Source organism: Equus przewalskii, chromosome 19 (assembly GCF_037783145.1).
Source record: "Equus przewalskii isolate Varuska chromosome 19, EquPr2, whole genome shotgun sequence".
In the NCBI taxonomy this organism is placed as follows: Eukaryota; Metazoa; Chordata; class Mammalia; order Perissodactyla; family Equidae; genus Equus; species Equus przewalskii.
The window spans coordinates 39,670,495-39,690,660 of NC_091849.1; the positions used below are offsets into that span (position 1 = coordinate 39,670,495).

The 20,166-nt window shown below is 50.0% G+C and overlaps 1 protein-coding gene across 17 annotated transcripts in view; it reads left to right on the forward strand.

Annotated features, from left to right (window-relative positions):
• DAAM2 (dishevelled associated activator of morphogenesis 2) overlaps positions 1–20,166 on the forward strand; it is a 105,291-nt gene that overhangs the window by 79,773 nt on the left and 5,352 nt on the right. For 7 of the 17 annotated variants that reach the window (XM_070586033.1, XM_070586035.1, XM_070586037.1 and 4 more), the window contains 11 exons: positions 1,980–2,038; positions 2,181–2,365; positions 2,927–3,226; positions 7,458–7,565; positions 10,924–11,030; positions 12,274–12,358; positions 13,930–14,036; positions 14,158–14,246; positions 17,905–18,073; positions 18,262–18,369; positions 19,296–19,356. In XM_070586033.1, the coding sequence (XP_070442134.1) occupies positions 1,980–2,038; positions 2,181–2,365; positions 2,927–3,226; positions 7,458–7,565; positions 10,924–11,030; positions 12,274–12,358; positions 13,930–14,036; positions 14,158–14,246; positions 17,905–18,073; positions 18,262–18,369; positions 19,296–19,356 (1,378 nt within the window). Of the gene's footprint in view, positions 1–1,979; positions 2,039–2,180; positions 2,366–2,926; positions 3,227–7,457; positions 7,566–9,478; positions 9,650–9,848; positions 9,876–10,923; positions 11,031–12,273; positions 12,359–13,929; positions 14,037–14,157; positions 14,247–17,904; positions 18,074–18,261; positions 18,370–19,295; positions 19,357–20,166 lie in introns of all 17 variants that reach the window. The other 10 variants (XM_070586027.1, XM_070586029.1, XM_070586028.1 and 7 more) reach the window with 2 other exon arrangements.

The window sequence follows — 20,166 nt, forward strand, 5'->3', positions numbered from 1 at the left end:
TCAGACCTTACATTAACACACTGATTTTTAAATTTAAACTTTTACTTCACTTTCAGAATGAGTCTGAGCCAGTTGCCCTTAAAGAGGTACATTGGCTCTCAGTGATTCATTGTTTTGCATCCCAAAGCCAAGCAGAAAATGTCTTTTGAACTATTCATGCTACTGTTTTCATTCGCACAAGTAGTTGGGTATTGATGTAGTTAAAGTCCTAACTGGTATGTTGGACATGTGCAACTAGTAAAGTAATCAAAAAGCAGCTGTATTTTTATTTTTAATTTTATTTTCTGCTAATTATTTACACTGTTTAGTGGGGAAGCTTTTCCTCTGCCAGAGGATGGAAACTCCTCAGGGGCAATGAAGTTTGCTGCTTCTTGGGCAATGGAAGCCCTAAGATCGCTTTCAGCCGCCAGCGCAGTCTCAGATCTGCTGCTAGATGCTCTAGTCCCAGGTGTGAATGATCAGACTAGATTTGATTTAACCTAGATCTTGCTCCATCCCAGGCTGGGGCTGGGAAGCTGCAGTGGGAAGGGTGTGTATGTGTGTGTGTGTGTGTGAGATGGTTGGCATCTTTTCTCAGCTCTGTTTCTCTTCTAACTCTTTCTACCCACCTTTACAGTAGTAACCAGTTTCTGACCCCACCAGAGACAATGTGGGAGCAGGAAGGAGAAAGGGAAAAGGTCTTACTTGATAGATAACTTAGTAAACAGGCCCCTGGTTTCTAGGCTTGGCATACAAGTCATGAAATGTCTTCCTAGGATCTTCAGACCTTCCTTGCTGAGTGCCTCTCACTGTAAAACCCTGTTTTACATGGTCCCTGGCCATGTAAGGTGTTTTTTTTTTTTATGGGGCTGGCTGGTACCATATTTTCCATCAGCTCCTGATGAACTGGCAATCCACACACAGAATTAAACACTGTTGAAGTGTCCGGTTTTCTCCCACGTGGACTTCTTGGACAGGACTTAACATGGCTTCAGCCCAGTTCCTCCAAGATGCTTACATCTGGCCCTTGAGAAACCCTCATGCAATCTCTGTACCAACAAACCCTAGGAGTGCCAGCAGGTCCAGCACAGCACAGCTGTCTTCGTTAAGGCTTCTTCACTGTCTGGACCTGCCTGGCCCCAGTTCATCCTGCCTCCCTCCCAGTTACAGAGAACATCGGTCAAAGCTCTGTGAGTGGGCCCAAAGAAGCCACTTCACTGGATGGTGGAGAGGGTAGCACACTTGGAGAGGACAGCAGTGGCTCTCTGCAAATAAATCTCTTCACAAAATCTTTCCCCTCCATACTCTGTCCTCTTTGTACCCTTGATCTGGTTGAAGAGACCAGCAGTCCTGGATCTAAGCCTTGCACATTTTCAGATTTGCAAAAGAAATGATTATTGGGATTTTACTTTGGGGTTTCATCTCTCTTGTACCTTGATGTCCAGGTAAAAGCTTAATTTTGTTTGACATGAATGAGGGCTTCCTATAGTTCAGACATACCCCTCTTCACCCTCAACACACTTATTCTGTTGTTGGCGTGGGCGATTTCTCTTGCTCTTACACAGTGGTCTTTGGAAGACTGGACCATGGCAGGGCAAATATTTTGATCTCTCTCGGAAGCAAAGATCTGTTTTCACAAGGGGTTATAAGTCATTATACAATTAAGGGAAGCCTGAGATTTAGTCCTAGTTCTACCAGTAGTTAGCTGTCTTCGCCATCTCTGGTCTCAGGAGCTTCAACTGTATCACAAGGAGTTGGACTATAAGGTGCCCAAGGGTCCTTTCACCTCTCACAGTCCACAAGGGATGCATAACGAGAACTGGGCAGGGATGGGGACCTGGAGAGACATCTGGAGAGTCAAAATCCCAGCCTCCTTGATGTGGCTGGATGGATTGGAGATATTAGCACCAATGTGGGGAATAGGAAGATGACATGTCTTCTGGGAGGCTGTGAGCCAGTGGTCAACAGTCACATTGCCCCTTCCCTCTGCTCCCCACCAGGCTCATCAATGAGAATGAAGTGAAACAGTGGCGAGACCAGGCAGAGAAGTTCCGGAAAGGTGAGGGGCTCTGCCTGAACCTGCTGCACGCTCCACACACCCCCTCCCCTGCCCAGCCAGGGTCCATCCCCTCCTTTGGAGGGGGACACACACATTCACATTCTCTTTTCTCATTCCCTCACCTGTCCCACCCCCATTCCAGAACACACAGAGCTGGTGAGCAGGCTGGAGAGGAAAGAGCGAGAATGTGAGACCAAGACGTTGGAGAAGGAAGAGATGATGCGGACGCTGAATAAGATGAAGGACAAGTTGGCCCGAGAGTCCCAGGAGCTGCGCCAGGCTCGGGGACAAGTAGCAGAGCTGGTAGCCCAACTCAGTGAAATCTCGGTACGTGGGCATCCTCCTCTCCTTTCACACAGTTGATCTGAGACCTTCAGGATAGGATGGAAAGAGAGGGGCCAAGGCCCCCACATGAGGGAGGAGAGAGAGGAGATCTCAAGCCAGAATAAGGGGGACCCCTGAGGCTGTTTATGTTAGAAACAGTAATGCTCCCTCCTCTGGGTGACACCATCCTGGGAAGCACACCTTGGAAGCAGAGCGCAGGTGGGATTTTGGCTCCCTTGCCCCTCTCAGCTGGATGCCCTTGTGCAAGTAGCAGCCTACACAACTGTGTGTACCAATCCTGCTCTTGGCCCTGTGTTGACGATGACTTTGTCCAGTGTCTACATATGGGTGTTTGACTTATGTGTGTGTGTCTGTCTGTGGTTGTGTCTGTATGTGTGTTGGATGTCTATAACACAGAGAAAATGAGAGGCTAACAGTGTATGGGAGGTGAGAGCAGGATTTTGGGTCTAATGTAGTGGAGACTGAGAGTGAGGCGCAGAGGGGAGACCTGAAAAGCATCATTGCTGATGGCTCTGTTTTTTTTATTTTTCCATCTCCCCACAGACAGGACCTGTATCTTCCCCACCTCCTCCTGGGGGCCCACTTACCTTGTCTTCCTTGATGACAACCAACGACCTGCCTCCACCCCCGCCCCCTCTACCATTTGTCTGCTGCCCCCCACCGCCACCACCACCCCTTCCACCCGGGGGGCCTCCCACTCCCCCTGGTGCCCCACCTTGCTTCAGCATGGGCCTCCCTCTCCCTCCAGACCCCTTCCCCAGCAGTGAAACCCCACTCAGGAAGAAGTGTGTCCCCCAGCCTTCCCACCCACTGAAGTCCTTCAACTGGGTCAAGCTGAATGAGGTGAGTAACAAGGAGGGAGGTCAGTGGATCTCCTACAGCCAGTGGCAGCCAGCCCCATGGATTGCCTGCTCGTTGTCTGCAGATGTCCACCTGGGTTTCCTTCTTGTTAGGGGTAGGGTAGACAGAGTAGATGCAGAAGATGGGGTTGCTGACACCAGGCAGCTCACTGTCCGCTGGGAAGAGCATCTATACTGAGAGGAGATGGCTTGGCATGTGGTAATGCTCATGTTGGCAAAGCCACCTACAAATGGATATGTGTGGGCTGAGGGTTAATGGAGTAATCTAGATATCAGGGCATGGGCCCAGCAGGAGTACTTTCTAGATAAGACAAGGGCTTGGCTAGAATTTTCAGGATAGTGTCAATTTGAGGACAAAGGTGGAAGATGTAGGTAAAGAGCTTGGGCTAAGGTCTAGAGACGGTAAAGATCGGGGCAATGTGTACAAAGGACTGAAATGAAGAGGCCACAACAGGGTTAACAAGGGGAGGGTGTAGAGGTGCCCTTACAATGAAGAGTTTGAGGTCTAGATGTAGCCCTTTTGGCATCCTCCCAGGGGCAGGTGCACACATTGACTACTTTTCTAGACTGCTCAGCAGTGAAAGGCCCTCATAATGTTATCCGCTGATAATCACCAATCCTGGCCCACGTGTAGGAGTTGATCCCTCTGTTGAACGCTCATGAGCATAGAGTAGAGATGCTCTGGGTCACATTGGACCCCTAGTAACTGAAGGTCAGGCCCAGCCTGGGTCAGGCCCTGCCTCTGGTTCTGCACTGTGTCCTATTAAGAGGACCAGTGGCTTTGCTCTTAAGGTAAACACATGCAGGTTCACTGAGTTCAGTTAGCCTGGCCCATACTCACATTTCAACAACAGTTTGGAGCTGAGACTAATGGACCCCTCTGACCTTGTCGACTGGGCCTGCAGACTCACTCTTGGGGAATTTGTAACTGTACTATTCTATGAGCTTGAATTCGCTCGTAGAGGCTTAAGTAGGGAGAGACGCAGGATTGCTAAGGAGGTGGTCAGCTGTTTGTCAGGTGCCTTCCCCTCATGGTCAACCAGCTAGCCCCTCAGTCTGAGGTATGCTTGTGTAAAGCTTTTTGCTGGGGCTGTGACCGATGATAATAAAAAGTGAGATATAACATTACCCTGTAAGAGCTTTGGAGATGGCAAATCAGGAAGTGTGTTCAAGGAAACATCTAGAGATCCTGGGGATGGATTAAAGGAGATTTGGCTCAAACCGTGTGACCGAACTAACTGTGTGACCTGTGGAAATCGCTCATTTTGTCTCAGTTTGCTCATCTGTGAGATGATCTCTAAGATTCCTTCTACCTCTGGTTTCATGATGTAGGTAGGAAGACAAAGCTTGAATACAGCCCATTCATAGTCTCCTGGGCCTCTGATAACATCTCTAATTTGAGTTATTAAAATTTTAGAGCCACCTGTTAATAGCATTTTGAAGCAACATTGTTACAGTTTGTGACAACTGCACAGGTGTGCCTTGTGGATGCTTCTCCAGGTCACGAGGCGAGCCAGAAAGGCCAACTGCACACGAGCAGGGAAACAGCTCTGCAGAGCCGAAGGCCACCGGCTGTGTGGAAACATTCATTGTTCATCATCAGAAATCGTAGTTTTTATCTTAATTAAAAAGAAATCTTTTTTGCCTCCTGTACTTATAACTTACCTTTAAGGTTTTAAAAATGTAACGAAAAGTTAATTAGGCACCTCGACAATTAAGGAAGACAGAATGGCAACTAATATCTTTGCAACATTTTCATCATACAGAGCTTTGTGCTTAGCATTTTCTCTAGGGTCCAATAAGAATAAAGTCTGTACAAATTCCTCTGGGACCCCGAGCAGGGCAGAGTTTCATTCCTAGACGGGAAAATATAGATTTGGTGGATATGCAGTGGAGCGCATTCGTAGGAGTTGCAGATGTTTCTCAGCAGGGTGGAGTGGATGGGCATCAAGGAGTATTTGAGAACCTGTTACCCGGACCCAAGCTTTTACTTTGTGGCTAGGGGCTGGTTATTTCATCATTTAGGCCTTAGGTTCCTGATCTGTAAAATGGGGGTAGTTATGATATCTGTATCAAGGGATTGTTGAAAGGATTAATTGACAATACATATAAAGTACTTGGAACAGTGACTGACACATAGAAAGGCTTAATAATCTTAGATTAATTATTGGTGGCACTGTCATGTGTGCTTTAAGTATGTCATCTCACCTAATCCCCACCTCAGCTCAGATGAGCATCACTGAGACTCAGTTTCCTTTTATGCGACGTGGGAAAAGAGCAGCGCCCCTCCCTTGGCCAACAGTCCCAATCGTGATGAAGCTGGGAGAGCAGCTGGCTAGGTCTGTCTGATCCCAAATGCCCTCTGAAGGAAACATAATGAACTGTGTTTCTGAGAGAGATTTCCCTGGCGTGTAAGGGTTGTCTCTTGAAGCAGGAAGTCCCAGGAATCTAGACTGGAGGAGATGAGATCTTGGCCAGAGAGGTATAACAAAGTTGAGAATGATTATACAAGGCGGGCACATCAGGGTGACTTGGTGACATTTAGGATGTGGAGAGTACTAGGAATGATGTACCTCTCTCTGGCTGCAGACCTCAGCTACACCTCCACTAAGAGCCCCAAGTCCTTCTGGCAAATAGGGTGAAGGGAGAGTGGGAAGAAGTGGGGGAGAGCCCGGATGCTCATCTCTCATCTTGTGGGAAATTCTTCCTGGGGTTGATATCCAGCTCTCTCAGTCCAGCCCTTTCCTTCTCATCTGGCCTGCCCAGGAATGAAGAGCAGTGCGACGTTCTACCTCTGTGGGCCTTCCCACTGCACCCACCTCCACGCCAGGCCTAACTGTAGATGGGGAGTGAATAAGAAATTTCACCTCCCTTTTCCCCTTTTCAATTCAATTCCCCTTCCCATCTTCTCTCTGCTTCCCATGTACCCCATCCAGGAGCTTAGCTCCTCTCCCCTCTCCTTCGCCTGTCTCACACGTGCTCCTGTGTACACACACACATATACACATACACACACACACACACACACACAGTGGTTATTTCTGCCATGAAAAGAATGCGTCTGTGTTAGGTTTGGCCAATTGCCTGTATCCCTTGCTGCTCCGAGCTTCCCAGCCCGGCATTCCACAAGAGGGTCCCTGGCCTTAGGAAGGCCACAGGAATGTCCCCACCCCCTGCTCTGGCCTAGCCTCCCCTTTCCAGAGTTTAAGAAAATAAAAGTGAGTGAAAGGTATGTTTCCCTCTGCAAGCCTTGCTGAGGGGGAGATGAAGGGAGGAGGAGGCAGCCTTAGGAAGGCTCCCTGGCTGCCCTCCAGGCAGAGGAAGGTGGGGAGATTCTGTTTTAGGGGACAGCAAAGCTCTGGATGAGGTGGGGAGTCCTAAGAGGAGAGGGGTGGAGCGTCTGGGAGGGGAGCCCTGCTCTCTGTCCTCTAAGCCATTATCAGGATGTTACAAGACAACTGGAGGGTTCTGGGCTTGGCTAACAGCTCCTCCCCAATCTCTGGGGTAGGGGTTCAATGCAAGGGTCCTACCCAGAGATGGGGCAATGCCTAAGTTGATGGACCTTGGAATATAAATCCTGGGCCCAGCCAAATCATAAGGGTTGGGACACCTTCTCTGGGTCTGACCAACAGGAAATTGTGGCAGAATCTTGCTGGCCTCAGCAGTCACTATAGGGGGCAGGATGTTCCAGACTTTGGCGTCTGTCCACTTTCTGGGAATCTGGGAAAGTGGGAGGAAGACCCCTGGGAGAGAAAATGACCCTGTCAGATACGGGAAATGGAGTCAGCCCTGAGGCTTTGAGGATCCCAAGTATGTGTGGACACTTTTCCTTCTAATGATTCCAGCCAAGCCTGACTTTCGGGCGAGTGCCCTGAGAGTGTTGGTTTTGTTTTTGTTTCTCTGGAAGGAGTACACTGCACCCCCTTTCATACTTGCCCACCCATCACTCCTGCCCTCCTGGTGATTTCTGGAACATACTTCCATATGGCCCCGCATGAAAGGGAGGAGAAGAGGGTCGTCTCTGGCCTCCACCCTGGAGCAGTGTGTTGGAGAGGGGTGGGAGTTGAGGGGAGGAATTGAGCCCCTTCTGAAGGCCTGAAAGCCTGGCTGTCGTTATGTGTGCAGTTGAGGGACAGGCGGGGTTAGGGAGGCACCAGACGTCTCCATAATGGAGTTGAGTCAACCATGGGGTCTTCTCCCTGCCCTCGACTTAGGAACGTGTCCCTGGCACCGTCTGGAATGAGATTGATGACATGCAGGTATTTCGGATTCTGGACCTAGAGGACTTTGAAAAAATGTTCTCAGCCTATCAGAGGCACCAGGTAAGACCCTGACCCCTCTAGCGTCTTGGGTCTTGACTTCTAGTCTTGACTTCACATATAATCTCTTGAATGAAACCCTCAGCCCCGCCCTTGCTCCCTCAGATGTATACTGAATGGTTTCATTCCTTGTCAGGTACCACGTGCTTGCTGGAGACATAGATAGGAATTAGAAGTGTGTGGTGCAGTGGGGGAAACATCCCACTGGATTACAGTTTGTATTCACATATCAAGCAAAGAAATATTATTTTGTCCATTTCTCTCTTTTGTCCTGGAGCACTGGATGTGGAATTGCAGGGCCTGGCCCCTGTTGACTCTGATCTTTCTTTTGCCCCGGGATTTAGGGACTAAACGACTCTCTCCCAACTTTCATCTCCCAACACCCCCACAAGTCAGTTGAACAGAGGATGTTAATGTTTCAAGGAAAATGGAGCTGCCCCGCATCACGTTAGGGGGTTGAGGCTGGGGCTCAGCCTGGGCAGGTCGGGAGAGACACTGGACTTTGCTCCACAGACACTTTGTACAGATGGCTGACCAGTAATGATCTTCCAGGGGCAGGAGTGGGAGTGGGGTTGATGGCAGAACACAGGGCATTCCCAAGGCAGTTCCATGGGGATTGCCGAAAACACTGATTCTCAGACCTTGTCCTCAAATGAATGTGAGTCAGGAGATGAGTTGGACCCAAGGAATCTGCATGTAGCTCACACATCTGGGGGCCTTCCCCCCAAGTCCAATTTGGGCGTTACCAGCATAGAGGCCTTAGAGCATTTGCTTTCTCTCTGGCCTGCCTCCGAGGGGTTGTCTCCTCTCTGGGTTGTGCCATTTTCTTCTGTGTTCTCTGCTGAGCCCAGGGTCCTAGCCCAGAGAACTTTCCCAGGAGCCAGTGAACAGTGTCTGTGCCCTCCCGGGCTCTGGCAATGGCTGGATGTTATGGCCAGGCTCCTTGCTGCTTTCTGCCAAGTCTGGGCTTGCAAATGACCCTTCCGGAGGGCAGACAGGACTGAGGGCCATGTGACTACGCCTAGGGGGCTAACCAAAGGTGGGGTGGCTCTCACCCTGTTTTGGAGTTCTAAAAAAGCCAGATGGTTGTTTATTTAAATGGAGTTTCTCAAGGCATCTGAATCTCTACCCCTAATTCTAGGAAATGCTTTTAGCCCCAGGTGCATATCAGGCTGGCATGGCCACGGGAGCAGCTGTGGCCTGGCTGCAGCTGGAAGTCCTGAGCTCTTGGGGCTCCTGAGCGTCAGTGCTGGGGGCTGGGTGCTGGGGACGCAGGGAGTGCGTGCAAGGGGTGGATCACGCGCGGCCCATCACATGTCTCCCCCTGGTTTGAGAGTCTTCCTCTGGCCAGGGTTCCAGCCCAGCCCACTCAGTCTCCAGGGCCCTGAGGTAGGGCTGGGATGGGGTCACTGGGGAAAGAGGGCCTATGGAGTTTGGGACAAGCTGGACCTGATAAGTGGAGAGGAGTTAAGACAGAAACTGTTCTGTCTTCTCTTACCTCTCTGAGCCCACTCAGTCCAGCCCCCTGTTTGCAGATGGGGCTCACTGCTGTGACTCAGCTGTCATCCAGACTCTGAGCTAAATTCACAGCAGAGATGGAGACATCCTAGAGTCCATGTCGCCTTGGTCCCCTCCTCTCCCTGTCTTGGGGCCCTGGGTGCATGGGGCAGGGGAAGTCCTGTGAACTGTGATCTTCCGTCTGTGCCCCATGCAGGTCCTGAGTTAGTGACTTCAACTCCGTCAGGGTCAGGAAGAGAGAACTAGATGTGGGCTCTTCCCCCTTGGCTCCCTTAGAGATCAAAGGACAGACAAGGGGTGAGGGGCAAAATTCAGGGACACTTGCCCTCGTTGGCCACAGTGAATGTGACTTTGACATGCATCTAGCTTACGTTCATTTGTGTCTGCTCCCCTGTTAGAGAGACGAACTCATCCTGGGGCAGATTCCCAGCAGAGGAGAGGGAAGAACACAGCCAAGGCCTGGGGTGGCGTGCTCAGGGGCCTGGTCAGCCCTAGCCGGGGAGCAGTGGTGCCGCTGGGCCCAGGACAGGCGGGAGACCTGCCTGTTCTCCGCTTTGCTTGGCTTCTCTGTGAGTGCATGTCTGCGAGAAGCAGCTCCTGGCCAGGGCTACCTGCAGGTGTCCATCTCCAGCGATGGGGGTCTCATTGGGATGGGGCGGACAGAGCTGAGGGTCCCCATGTCTTGCCTACTGTTCCTGGGTCCCCAAAACTCTTGGCTAACGTTGTGCATGTTTAATTCTCTGTTGGCTGTGGCTGCTACCTGCCTAGGAGCTGATAACTAATCCTTCTCAGCAGGTGAGTCACTCCTGGGACTCTGGACACTCTAATATTTAACTACTGTCCTGGGCTGCTGCCCTGTCCTGGGCCCAAAAAAGAGGGCTTGTCCATTCTTCCTTCTACCTTATTACCCATCCGTACAGGGAGGCACAGGGCTGGGACCCCACAGAGAAAGAAGAAATGTAGGAAAGGGAGATAATGTAAGCAGAGCCCTGCCAGCAATGGGGGTGAATACTGGAGTGAGGAGGAAGAGCTAGTCTCGATCTATTGTCTTACCCACTGAGCCCAAGGCAAGCCCGTCCTGTAAGACTGCACAGGCTGGACACTGCACAATTCCAGGGCACAATTCACAAAGATAGCAATGTGAGTGGCAGCCTCTGGAGTGGTGTAACATGGAACATGTGTTTGGTGGGACCTCCCAGAGTGAGAACTAGCCTCCTGTCTACCTCACCAGGGGCCCAAGAGAAGCAAGGGGAAGCCATCATTTCTTGGGAAGCTGCCTGCTGGAACCCCAGAGGAGAGAATTCTACATGGAATTCTGCCTCAGTTTCCCCACCTCTGACCTTGAGGATGCCCTGTACCCTGGGCCCAGTGGGCTATGTCTGAAGGTCCAGGAGTCCAGGAACTGTGGCCTTGCGGGGACTTAAAACCAGCTTCCCATTATAAGCTTGGGGAGGCTGTCTGGGGGGAGTTGTGGGAGTGGAGGTTGACTCTGGGGATGTGGGAGATCATATCACATTCCCCGAAGCCACAGGGATCGGCCACTCCCTCCATCGGAATAGCTCCTTCTCTAGTTTGCCAAGAGAGCAATCTCTAAAACAAAAAACTGGGGGCTCCTTATTGCCCCCCTAACCCTTTGTAGCCCATGGTAAGGTCCCAGATGCCTGCCATTAGAGTCGGTTATTAACTGCCCTCCTCTCTCTCTCCTTTTTCTTTTCCTTCCTTTCTTCCTCTCACACCAGGAGCATTCCCTGGTTGGTAGGGGGGTGGCTCCTGGGTGGGTGGGCAAGAAGAAGATTGGGGACAACACACACCTCACCCCTTCCACTTGGCCTGTCGGTTTCAGAAGGAATTGGGCTCCACCGAGGACATCTACCTGGCCTCCCGCAAAGTCAAAGAGCTGTCGGTCATTGACGGCCGGAGGGCCCAGAACTGTATCATCCTTCTCTCCAAGTACGTGCTCGCCCTGCCTCCTCGGCCCCTGCTCTGGGAAAGGCTCCTGGCGGGAGTGATGGGCCCCCCAGGGAGCAGGGACCCGAGCTGGAGCGAGAGCAAAGACGGTGGTTTACCTGAATGCTTGGGGGAGAGAGGTGGCAGAGGAATGGGGGCATAGCAGTCTCTGGTCACCCCTCTCTGCTCTCCCCTGGAAATGGGGGGAGACTGATCTAGGACCCTCTCCTGAGAGCCCATGCTGGGCATCAGTACAGGGCTCTGCAGACAGGAAATGCCCCGACCCCAGGCCCCGACCAGCCTGGTCAGCGTCTAGCAGTGGCGTTGCTCTAAGCCCATGGAGGGCCCGCTTGGCTCAGGCCACAGAGCAGCATGATCTCAGCCCCCAAGCATTTCCCGCGGCTGCAGAACAAACAGCGCAGTATCTGTGCTAACAGCACAGCTTCTGTGTGGTTCCTCCTGCGTGAGCCAGGTCAGAGGGCACCACCTCCCCTGCTATTCTTAGTGCTGCCCTGGCCACCTCTGGGACATCTTACCCTCCTTTCTCCCACAGGGCCCCAGGCCTCAGTTTCTCCCCCTTGATGGTTGGGGAGAGTTCTGCATCCCCAGGGCTCCCAATGGGTGTGCATCTGGAGGGGATGTGGAAGGGCTGTGTGTGTGTGCACGCACGTGCATGTGTGCATGTGTGTGTGTGTGTGGGTGGGTGGCTTCTCCCTCTCCCAGAGAGCAGGACGGATTGGAACAGCTGTGTGGGAGCTGAGGCGCTGTCAGATGACTGAGAGCCATTCTGTCTTCTAAGAATGAAGGAAGCAGGAAGCTGCCCCCAAGTGGCCTGCCCATATTCCCATGCTCCCATGGAGATGCCGTAGATAACGTCAGGCATGAGGAGAAGGAGGAGGATCAGAAACCTGTCACCCTCTCTCTCAGTCTACACTGAAGATAGCCGTTTTACTCCTAACTGTCCCTATCAGCTGTGACGGAGACTCAAGCAAGAGACCAGGGACTCCAGACTCAGCTCTCTATTTAGACACTAAAATAGCTCGTTACGGGGTTTATGGAGCACGCCACGTCAGTGTGGTCTGAGGAGACTGCAGAGGAGCTGAGGAGGCAGTGCTATCAAATATACTCCCACGTTCGCATAAGGGAGAGAGGAGGCCGGGGCTCTGGATTCTGGAGGAGAGGATCTGGGGTCTGTCCTGAGCAGAGGGGCCAGGCCAGGCTGCTCAGGGGGTGGGGTTTGCCGTAGGTTGAAGCTTTCTAACGAGGAGATCCGGCAGGCCATCTTGAAGATGGATGAGCAGGAGGACCTCGCCAAGGACATGCTGGAGCAGGTGAGGCCCCTAGCAGGGAGGGGAGCTGAAACTAGGGGGCAGCCATATTCCTTTCTGACAGTCCCCAGAGAGGCAGAGACTCTTAGGTCAAGGAGAAATCAGGCTATAGGGTGGAGGAGTGAAGGGGAAGGGTTATAGAAACTCTCCTGGGCCAGCCTTTCTGAGGGGAGGCCAGAAAAGGCATCTTTCCTGGGGGATTGAGGCCCCCCAAAAGGAGAGATGAGGTATGATACCCCACAGGTCTTGAGGCAAAGTCAGAGTGACCTATAGTCTTTCTTCCCCAAATCTTTTCCACCACATTTGTTGTGTCCTTCAAGAGGAACCTAGATAACACCAAACAAAGCCACCATCAATTGGACTTCATTAAAATTAAGAACTCTGTTCATCAAAAGGCACTATTCCTAGACCGAAAAGACAAGACAAGCCTTAGAAGCTCTTTGCCTTATGTGTATCTAGCAAAGATCTCATATTCAGAGTAAAGAACTCTACAAATCAGTGAGGAAATGACAAACAGCTCAACTTAGAAATGAGCAAAAGAGTTGAACAAATGGTTCATGAAAGAGAATTTCCAAATGGCTCCATGTTATTAGTCCTCAGAGAAATACAGTAAATTACAGTGAGGTAGCACCACCCACCTACCGGAATGGCCAAAATTAAGAAGACTAACAACGCCAAGTGCTGGCAAGGATGTGAAGCAATTGGAATTCTCATTTGGTACAATCGTTTTGGAAAATGACTTGGCAGGCAGTGCACACCAAGGCTAAAAAGACTTTCCTATTGGCCAGCAATCCCAGTGCTAGGTATTCACTCAGGAGAAATGAGTACACATGTTGACTAAAAGACATGCACGAAAGTATTTATAACGATTGTATTTATAAAACCCCCAAACTGTGAACCACCCAACAGCCCATCAATAGGAAAGTGAACAGACTGGTTTGTGCCTACAGTAAGCTACTACTCAGCAATGAATAAAAGCAAACTACCAGTACTTACAAGAGGAATGAATCTCAGATGTGACATTGAGTGAAAGAACCAGGCACCAAGAGAACACACAGCATGAGTTCATTGACATGAGGTTCAAGAATAGGCAAATCTAAGGTGGTAGAATTCAGTTGAGAGGCTGTATATGGGGGAAGGGGTGGGTTGGCTTATTGAAGTGGTGCAAGAGAACTTTCTGAGGGGATGGAAATCTTCTGGATCTTAATCTGGATGGTGCTTCAATGGGTGCATAGTTTTGTCAAAACTCATTGAACTGCACACTTATGTAGATTGTACCTCAATAAAGTTGGTTTTAAAAAGTGTTGACCTGTACACTTAAGAATAGTGTGCTTTATTGTATGTAAGTTATATCTCGATTTTTTTTTTTTTTTTGAAAAGAAGAAGTCTAAAGAGCTGGGTGTCCTGCCATCTCCTTGGGGTGGATGACGTGTAAACCATCCACATGAGGATGCCTCTCTTCTAAGGGGCCCCCTCCCCATCTTGAACCTGGTCAGTGTACGGGCTTCCATGCACCGCCCCGCCATATCAGCTTCTCACCAGTTTCCCTTCCGATCTTCACCCGTTCTTTGCAGCTCCTCAAGTTCATCCCGGAGAAGAGTGACATTGACCTCCTCGAGGAGCACAAGCATGAGATTGAGCGGATGGCCCGCGCTGACCGCTTCCTCTATGACATGAGCAGGTCGGGGCAGCAGGCATGGCAGGAGGGGCTGGCTGGCGGGGGAGGCAGGCTAAGGAGGGGGCTGGAGCTGGCCGCTGGGGCTGGGGGAGCCATCTTATGAGGTAACTCTCCCTGTCCACAGGATCGACCACTACCAGCAGCGACTGCAGGCCCTCTTCTTCAAGAAGAAGTTCCAGGAGCGGCTGGCTGAGGCCAAGCCCAAAGTGGAAGGTATGGCTGAGGGTGTGGAGGAGGCCTGGAGTGGAGAGACATCTGGGGAGGCCCCGGGGTGGGAGTCAATGAACAGGGCCAGAGGAAAACTCCTTCCTTATTCTTGATCCCCCAAAAAACCCAAAGTCAAGGACAAAGTTTAAAACTATGATTTTTGTAGATATATGCACTTGTTTATGTCAGCACATGTGCCAGCCTTGCAACTCCTTCCCTATGCCTCAGCACGCCAACTCCCCAAGGCAGGAGCTCTGTTGACATCTGCCCCAGCATGGGACAGAAATGCTAAAAAAAATGATGACAATAGCAAATACCCAGAACAGTGCCTGACACACATTGAGCTCATCCATCTTTAACTTGCTCGACAGATACTAAACTCATAGAGGACCTCTGGACAGTAAGTGTGAGCTATTCAGAAAGTAGGAAATTGAGCATCTGATTTTCTGGGTAGGGGAACCCCTCCTATACAGGGCTTTTCCAGATGAGAACTTTGTAATTAAATGAGAACCATTTGCCAAGAACTGTGTGGAGCGCTCCACAGGGTTGGTCTTATTTGGTCCTCACAACCCTATGGGTGTGCCATTCTCTCATCTTTCAATGGGGATGTTGAGGCCATTGTTACTGGTGGGTGGTGGAGCCAGGATTGGAATGCAGATGTCATTCTTCAGAATCCATCCCTTCTCTCTTGTCCTGTAGCACTTCCCAGAGAGCATCTCCCTGGATCTGCCTGTGGGGATGGCAGAGGATGGAGGGGCAGGGAGCTGGGGGAAAAGGCAGGTGGTCAGGATGGTGAGCAGGCATGCAGACCCAGGAGGGGAGAAGGAGGAGAGGCTGTGAGGTTCAGTTGCAGTGAGGGAAGGATCAGCAGATTGGAACAAAACAGCCTGTGTCCAGGATGCTGGGCAGGGGATGGGTGCTGTGGGGGAGGCAGGCTGGGGGCAGAGCAGAGCATGGGCCCCCTCTGCTGGACACTGGGGCTGGCCAGCACTCCCTGGAATGCCCACTCCAGAGAATGGCCCTTCCTGGAGTTTGACAGGCTGCTTTGGGGAGCATTCTGAGGATAGGGAGGGGTGTGACAGAACTAGAGGCAGATGTTTTCTGTAATCTGGATCCTGACACATATAGCAAGGGAACTGCAGACTGCAAGCTGGCTGTGGTCATAGATAGCTGGTCTGAGAGAGAAGGAAAGAGATCAGCAGTGACTCTGCAAGTCTAAGGTCTGGCGGCACCTCCTGCCCTGGTGATGGGTGAGTCCTCACCTTCACACAACTTTCTTCGTCCTGCTGCTGACTGCCTTTGGGGCATAAGGCACAGATAAGGGGTTCAGCCCAAGACATGTGCTCAACTATGTGGGTCTTGGGTCAGTGGAGCAAATGTGAGCAATTGCCAGTTGGAGCTATGGAACCAGAGTAGTTTAGCCACCGGGTAGGTTTAATCTCAGATAATTTCCTGCTCCCAGGAGACCACTCCCAAACTGTCCCTGAGAATTAGTCAGTGGATGCTCAGGAGAGAGTCTCCCTTTAATATCAAGCTCAGCAAGTTCATGTTTCCTGTTCTAGAATGGTCTGGAGGTCTCTTCCCTCTAAGAGTTGGGAAGAGGTGGCTGAAATGGTACCTCACAGAATCAGGTCCGTGGGCTTGACTGGGTGTGGAGACAGAAGGATTGTGCAGGAGTTGGGGTGCATGGTCCTCCTTCCAGTTCTCCAGGAAATCTTCCTGCAAGAGCTGGTTTGGCCCATCCCAGCTGGTTGGTGAGCTGTTGACATCCACCCCCTAGCAGGGCCTCTGGGTCAATTTGCCAAAAGCCAATTCATCAAATTTGACAAATTTACCAATTCTTCTCTGAATATATTCATGAACACATTCTTTTTGAACACATTCTTCTTATGAATATACCAAAATTACCAATTCTCATTATGAATGCATTCATTGAATGTAGTCAAGATGAATATGGTTTCAAATGTAAATAAACATATTCTTATGAATACATTCATGAATATATTATTCTTATGAATATATCTAAAATGTCTGCCTTGCATATGGAAGTTTTCCAATTTACACTGATTTCCTTTGAGCTCTTGTCATTTTCTGTTTTGCCAACATTTTAGCATTTTTTGGAGGACTCCTTTACAAATTTTTCAAGCAGCTTATCAACCTGAGAAAAATTATCCCAACCAACATACATTGCCGGAAACTTTTATAAGTAGTTTTTTAAAAGTAAACTTCCTATTGAAATACACATGTAGAAAAGCTCACACATCACAGGAGTCCTACTGATGAACCATCCTAATGTGAATTCACCTGTGTAATCTATGCCCAGGTCAAGCCATGGAGTGTCCCCAGCCCCCAGAGCCCTTTGCCATGTCCCCCTCCAACCATTACCCCTTCCTTCAAGGTTGTCTCTTGAACTTTATATAAAAGGATAGCATAGTACAAATAATCGTACCCTGGATTCTCTGGCTCAGCATTGTGGTTGTGAGTTATCCCTATTGTTACACAGAGCAGTGGTTCTTCATTTTCAGTGCTGTATTTTATTCCATCATATGAATATGCTGTAACTTATTTAACCAATCTATTTGTAATTTTTAAGAGAAAGCAAACTGGAAACCCCTCATATACCTGTCAAGAGTGACGCTGCTGTGAGGTCATAGACTGTGTGCGTGTTCAACTTGAGAAGCTACTGACAAACCTTACTTACTACTCATTTTTTACAGCCTTTTTAATTACTTTGGGGGATTTTTGCAAACTTTTAGTCAATGGTTGTCATTGTGTCTTCATAGCAGCATCTTAAGGAATGTTCAGTTTGGCATCAGCTGAAGATGATAGAATGGTTTGGTCTTCTTATCACCACATTTAATCATCAAAAATTATATTCTATAACTAGACAAAATAGACAACATTTCAGTGTAGGATTTGTATTCCAATTCTGCACATCACCCTAAATACATAATAGCTGAGGAAGGGCTGGGGCATCCACGTCCGAATGAGATTCTGAAGTTTTGGTTCCCGTTAGAAATACAAACTAAAGCTAACAAAGGTAACAGCTAAGGCATTAGGGGGAAATGGTTAAAATGCCTAAAGCTTAGGAAAATTTTTAAATGATTTAAAAATTGTATGTCAAGTAACCTATTTAGTCAAATCCAAGACATCATCAACTGTCAAGCATGTCGTTATCTTATAGAACAAAAATATAGGAATATTCCAATTGATGACATGTTATGATTTGATTGATGGACTTTTTTCTTTCCAAAAAATCAATATAATTCAGCATTTCAAAAGAGTCAGAAACAGTTCCATAATCTGTAAAATGCTAAAATTTAAATTTTTGATCACTAGGTTTAGAAAAGTAAAAGTATTATATTCTTGTATATATTCACTAAAATCTTTAAATATATGTGAGAAAAGATATTCTTAGGAAGAGTTGGCAATTCTGAGAATGGGTTATTTGGCAAATTGGTTTTTGGTGAGTTTTTCTGCTTCCCTTGGAGGATGGCGGGTGTGGAGCAGACGTAGAGTTGCGAGTACTGTCTCTGCCCCTGAGAACTGAAGGCACTTCACAGACCCTGTTCTGGACCTTGTGGTGGCATCATTCTGGAGTGCAGGGGGACCAGCTGCCCTGGCCCGGTCCGTGTAGGGCTCTGACCTGTCCCTCCTCTCCCAGCCATCCTGCTGGCCTCCCGGGAGCTGGTCCGCAGCAAGCGTCTAACGCAGATGCTAGAGGTTGTCCTGGCCATTGGCAACTTCATGAACAAAGGGCAGCGTGGGGGCGCCTACGGGTTCCGGGTGGCCAGCCTCAACAAGATCGCCGACACCAAGTCCAGCATTGACAGGTGGGACCCTGCCTGCTTCCTTAGCCTCCATCTCACCCCATTCTGGCCTCTCCCCTCCTCCCCGTTGGACCCTTCTTCCATTTCCAACCCAAATTCATCTCCTCTTTCTCCTAATACCTCACCCTAGTTTCCTCTTGACCCTTGTCGCCAAATACCTTGATCTCTTACCCCTGAAATTTCATCAACAGAAACATCTCTCTGCTCCATTATCTGATCATGATCCTGGAGAAGCATTTCCCTGACATCCTGAACATGCCCTCTGAGCTGCAGCACCTTCCAGAAGCCGCCAAAGTCAAGTGAGGGGTCCCTCTGAGGCTTCCTTCTCCCTATGATTATGCACACTCTTGTCTAACTTTCCTCCTTTGAGACTACCCTGGGCCAACTAGGAATGGGCAGTGAGTGTCTCAGTGTCAGCTCTGCGAGGAGCAGACAGAGACATATTTGCTCTCAAATCCTTATTTCAGAGATGCTCCCAGGAAAGAATGCCAATAACAGAATATTATTAAGCCAGTGACCACTGTGGGCAATCGGAACTGAATCCCTCCCCGGGAGTCTGGGAGATAGTGTAGGACATTCCCTCTGCTTATCCCACCCAGTGGGCAAGGAGGCTGGGACATTGTACACCGTCTCCTGTCAGTCACTGGCTGAGGGGTAGTGAGGGGCCATAACTCTCTGGCCATGGGTACAGGCTTTGACCCCAGAAAAAGTGCTCACACAGCTGGAAGTCAGGGCTGTGCACTACAACGTACTGTCCTAGGAGCTATGTGTGGGGCACCAACAGTATCTGCTACAGGCAGGAAGTCAGACCTGAACAGATATAGGCTGATAGAAGCATCTCCAATAGAAGTAGAAATGGGGTGGTGAACGGCCAATATGAGTCAAATGCTTACTGCATGCAGGGTGCCATGTTAAGAGCTTATAAACATTACCTGGTAGTAATAAAAATAGATAAACCCAAGCCAGAGGCCATATGTTGGAAGCCTTCTTAGACACAGGGTGATATTTCCAATCTCCGGAGATCTATAGAATGTAAGTTTCGCCCCTGTTATTTTATAGAAACACAGACAGGGCACCGACGGGAGGTGATTTGCCAGGGCCACGTGTCAGTGGGCAAAGCAGGGCTGGAGCACAGGTCCGGTGACTCCCAGGCCCTTGTGCTTTGCACTGACCTCTCCCCGAAACCACCCTCAGCTCCTCTCTCTCCCTCCGTGTCCCCCCACAGCCTGGCGGAGCTGGAGAAGGAGGTGGGCAACCTCAGGAGGGGCCTCAGAGCAGTCGAGGTGGTGAGTACATCCTCAACACCTGCCTGGGTTTGAGGGGATGCTGTCCACGCGGCCTGTGTTTGCTGCTGCCTGTCACTGGGCCCAGTGGTGGACCCCCAGACGCAGACCCTGTCTGAGGCATTCCTGTGAGCCGAAGCTCCCGGCTGGGGTGGGAGAACAACTGGCACGGTGGGTACAGCCTCTGGCACAGAGTCAGCCCTCAGGAAAGGGTGACTCCGTCATCTAGGGCTTAACTTTAGACTCTCGAAGAGGGCACATCTGAGACTAGCCAGGTCACCGTCTGACATGTCTGTTGGGCACTGGAGTGGAATGGACCATAAGTCAGCTGCATGCTTAAGTTTGATCCAAGTGGACGGGAAAGAGAATCCACCAGAAGCTGGCTAGGGACAGACAGCACATAGTGTGACACTGGAGACTCTTCACCTCCTCCCTGGGTCAGTAGAGGACCCAGGGGCTGCATTCTTTGCTGGACCCAGGTCTCTGGTCAGCACCATTCCTGTTCTGATAGTATCATCTCAGAAGCCATCTCTGGCCCTGGGCTAGGCTGGCCCAGTATGGGGATCTCCCCAACCATTTGTCCCCCACACCCGGGAACTAAAGACCCTTCCCATCTTCAAGGGGGTCGTGGGTTAGGTGGGTAAGGGGAGAACGGGCTTAGAGAATGAAGGATGAGAGAGAATGTTTCATTGCCACTGTTAGGGGCAGCGGGGGTGGTTTCAATTTATAGCCCTTTGAAGTGCCACCAAAAACATGGTCCATGGACCAGCAGCATCTACATCAACTAGGAGATTTAGAAATGCATCTCACACT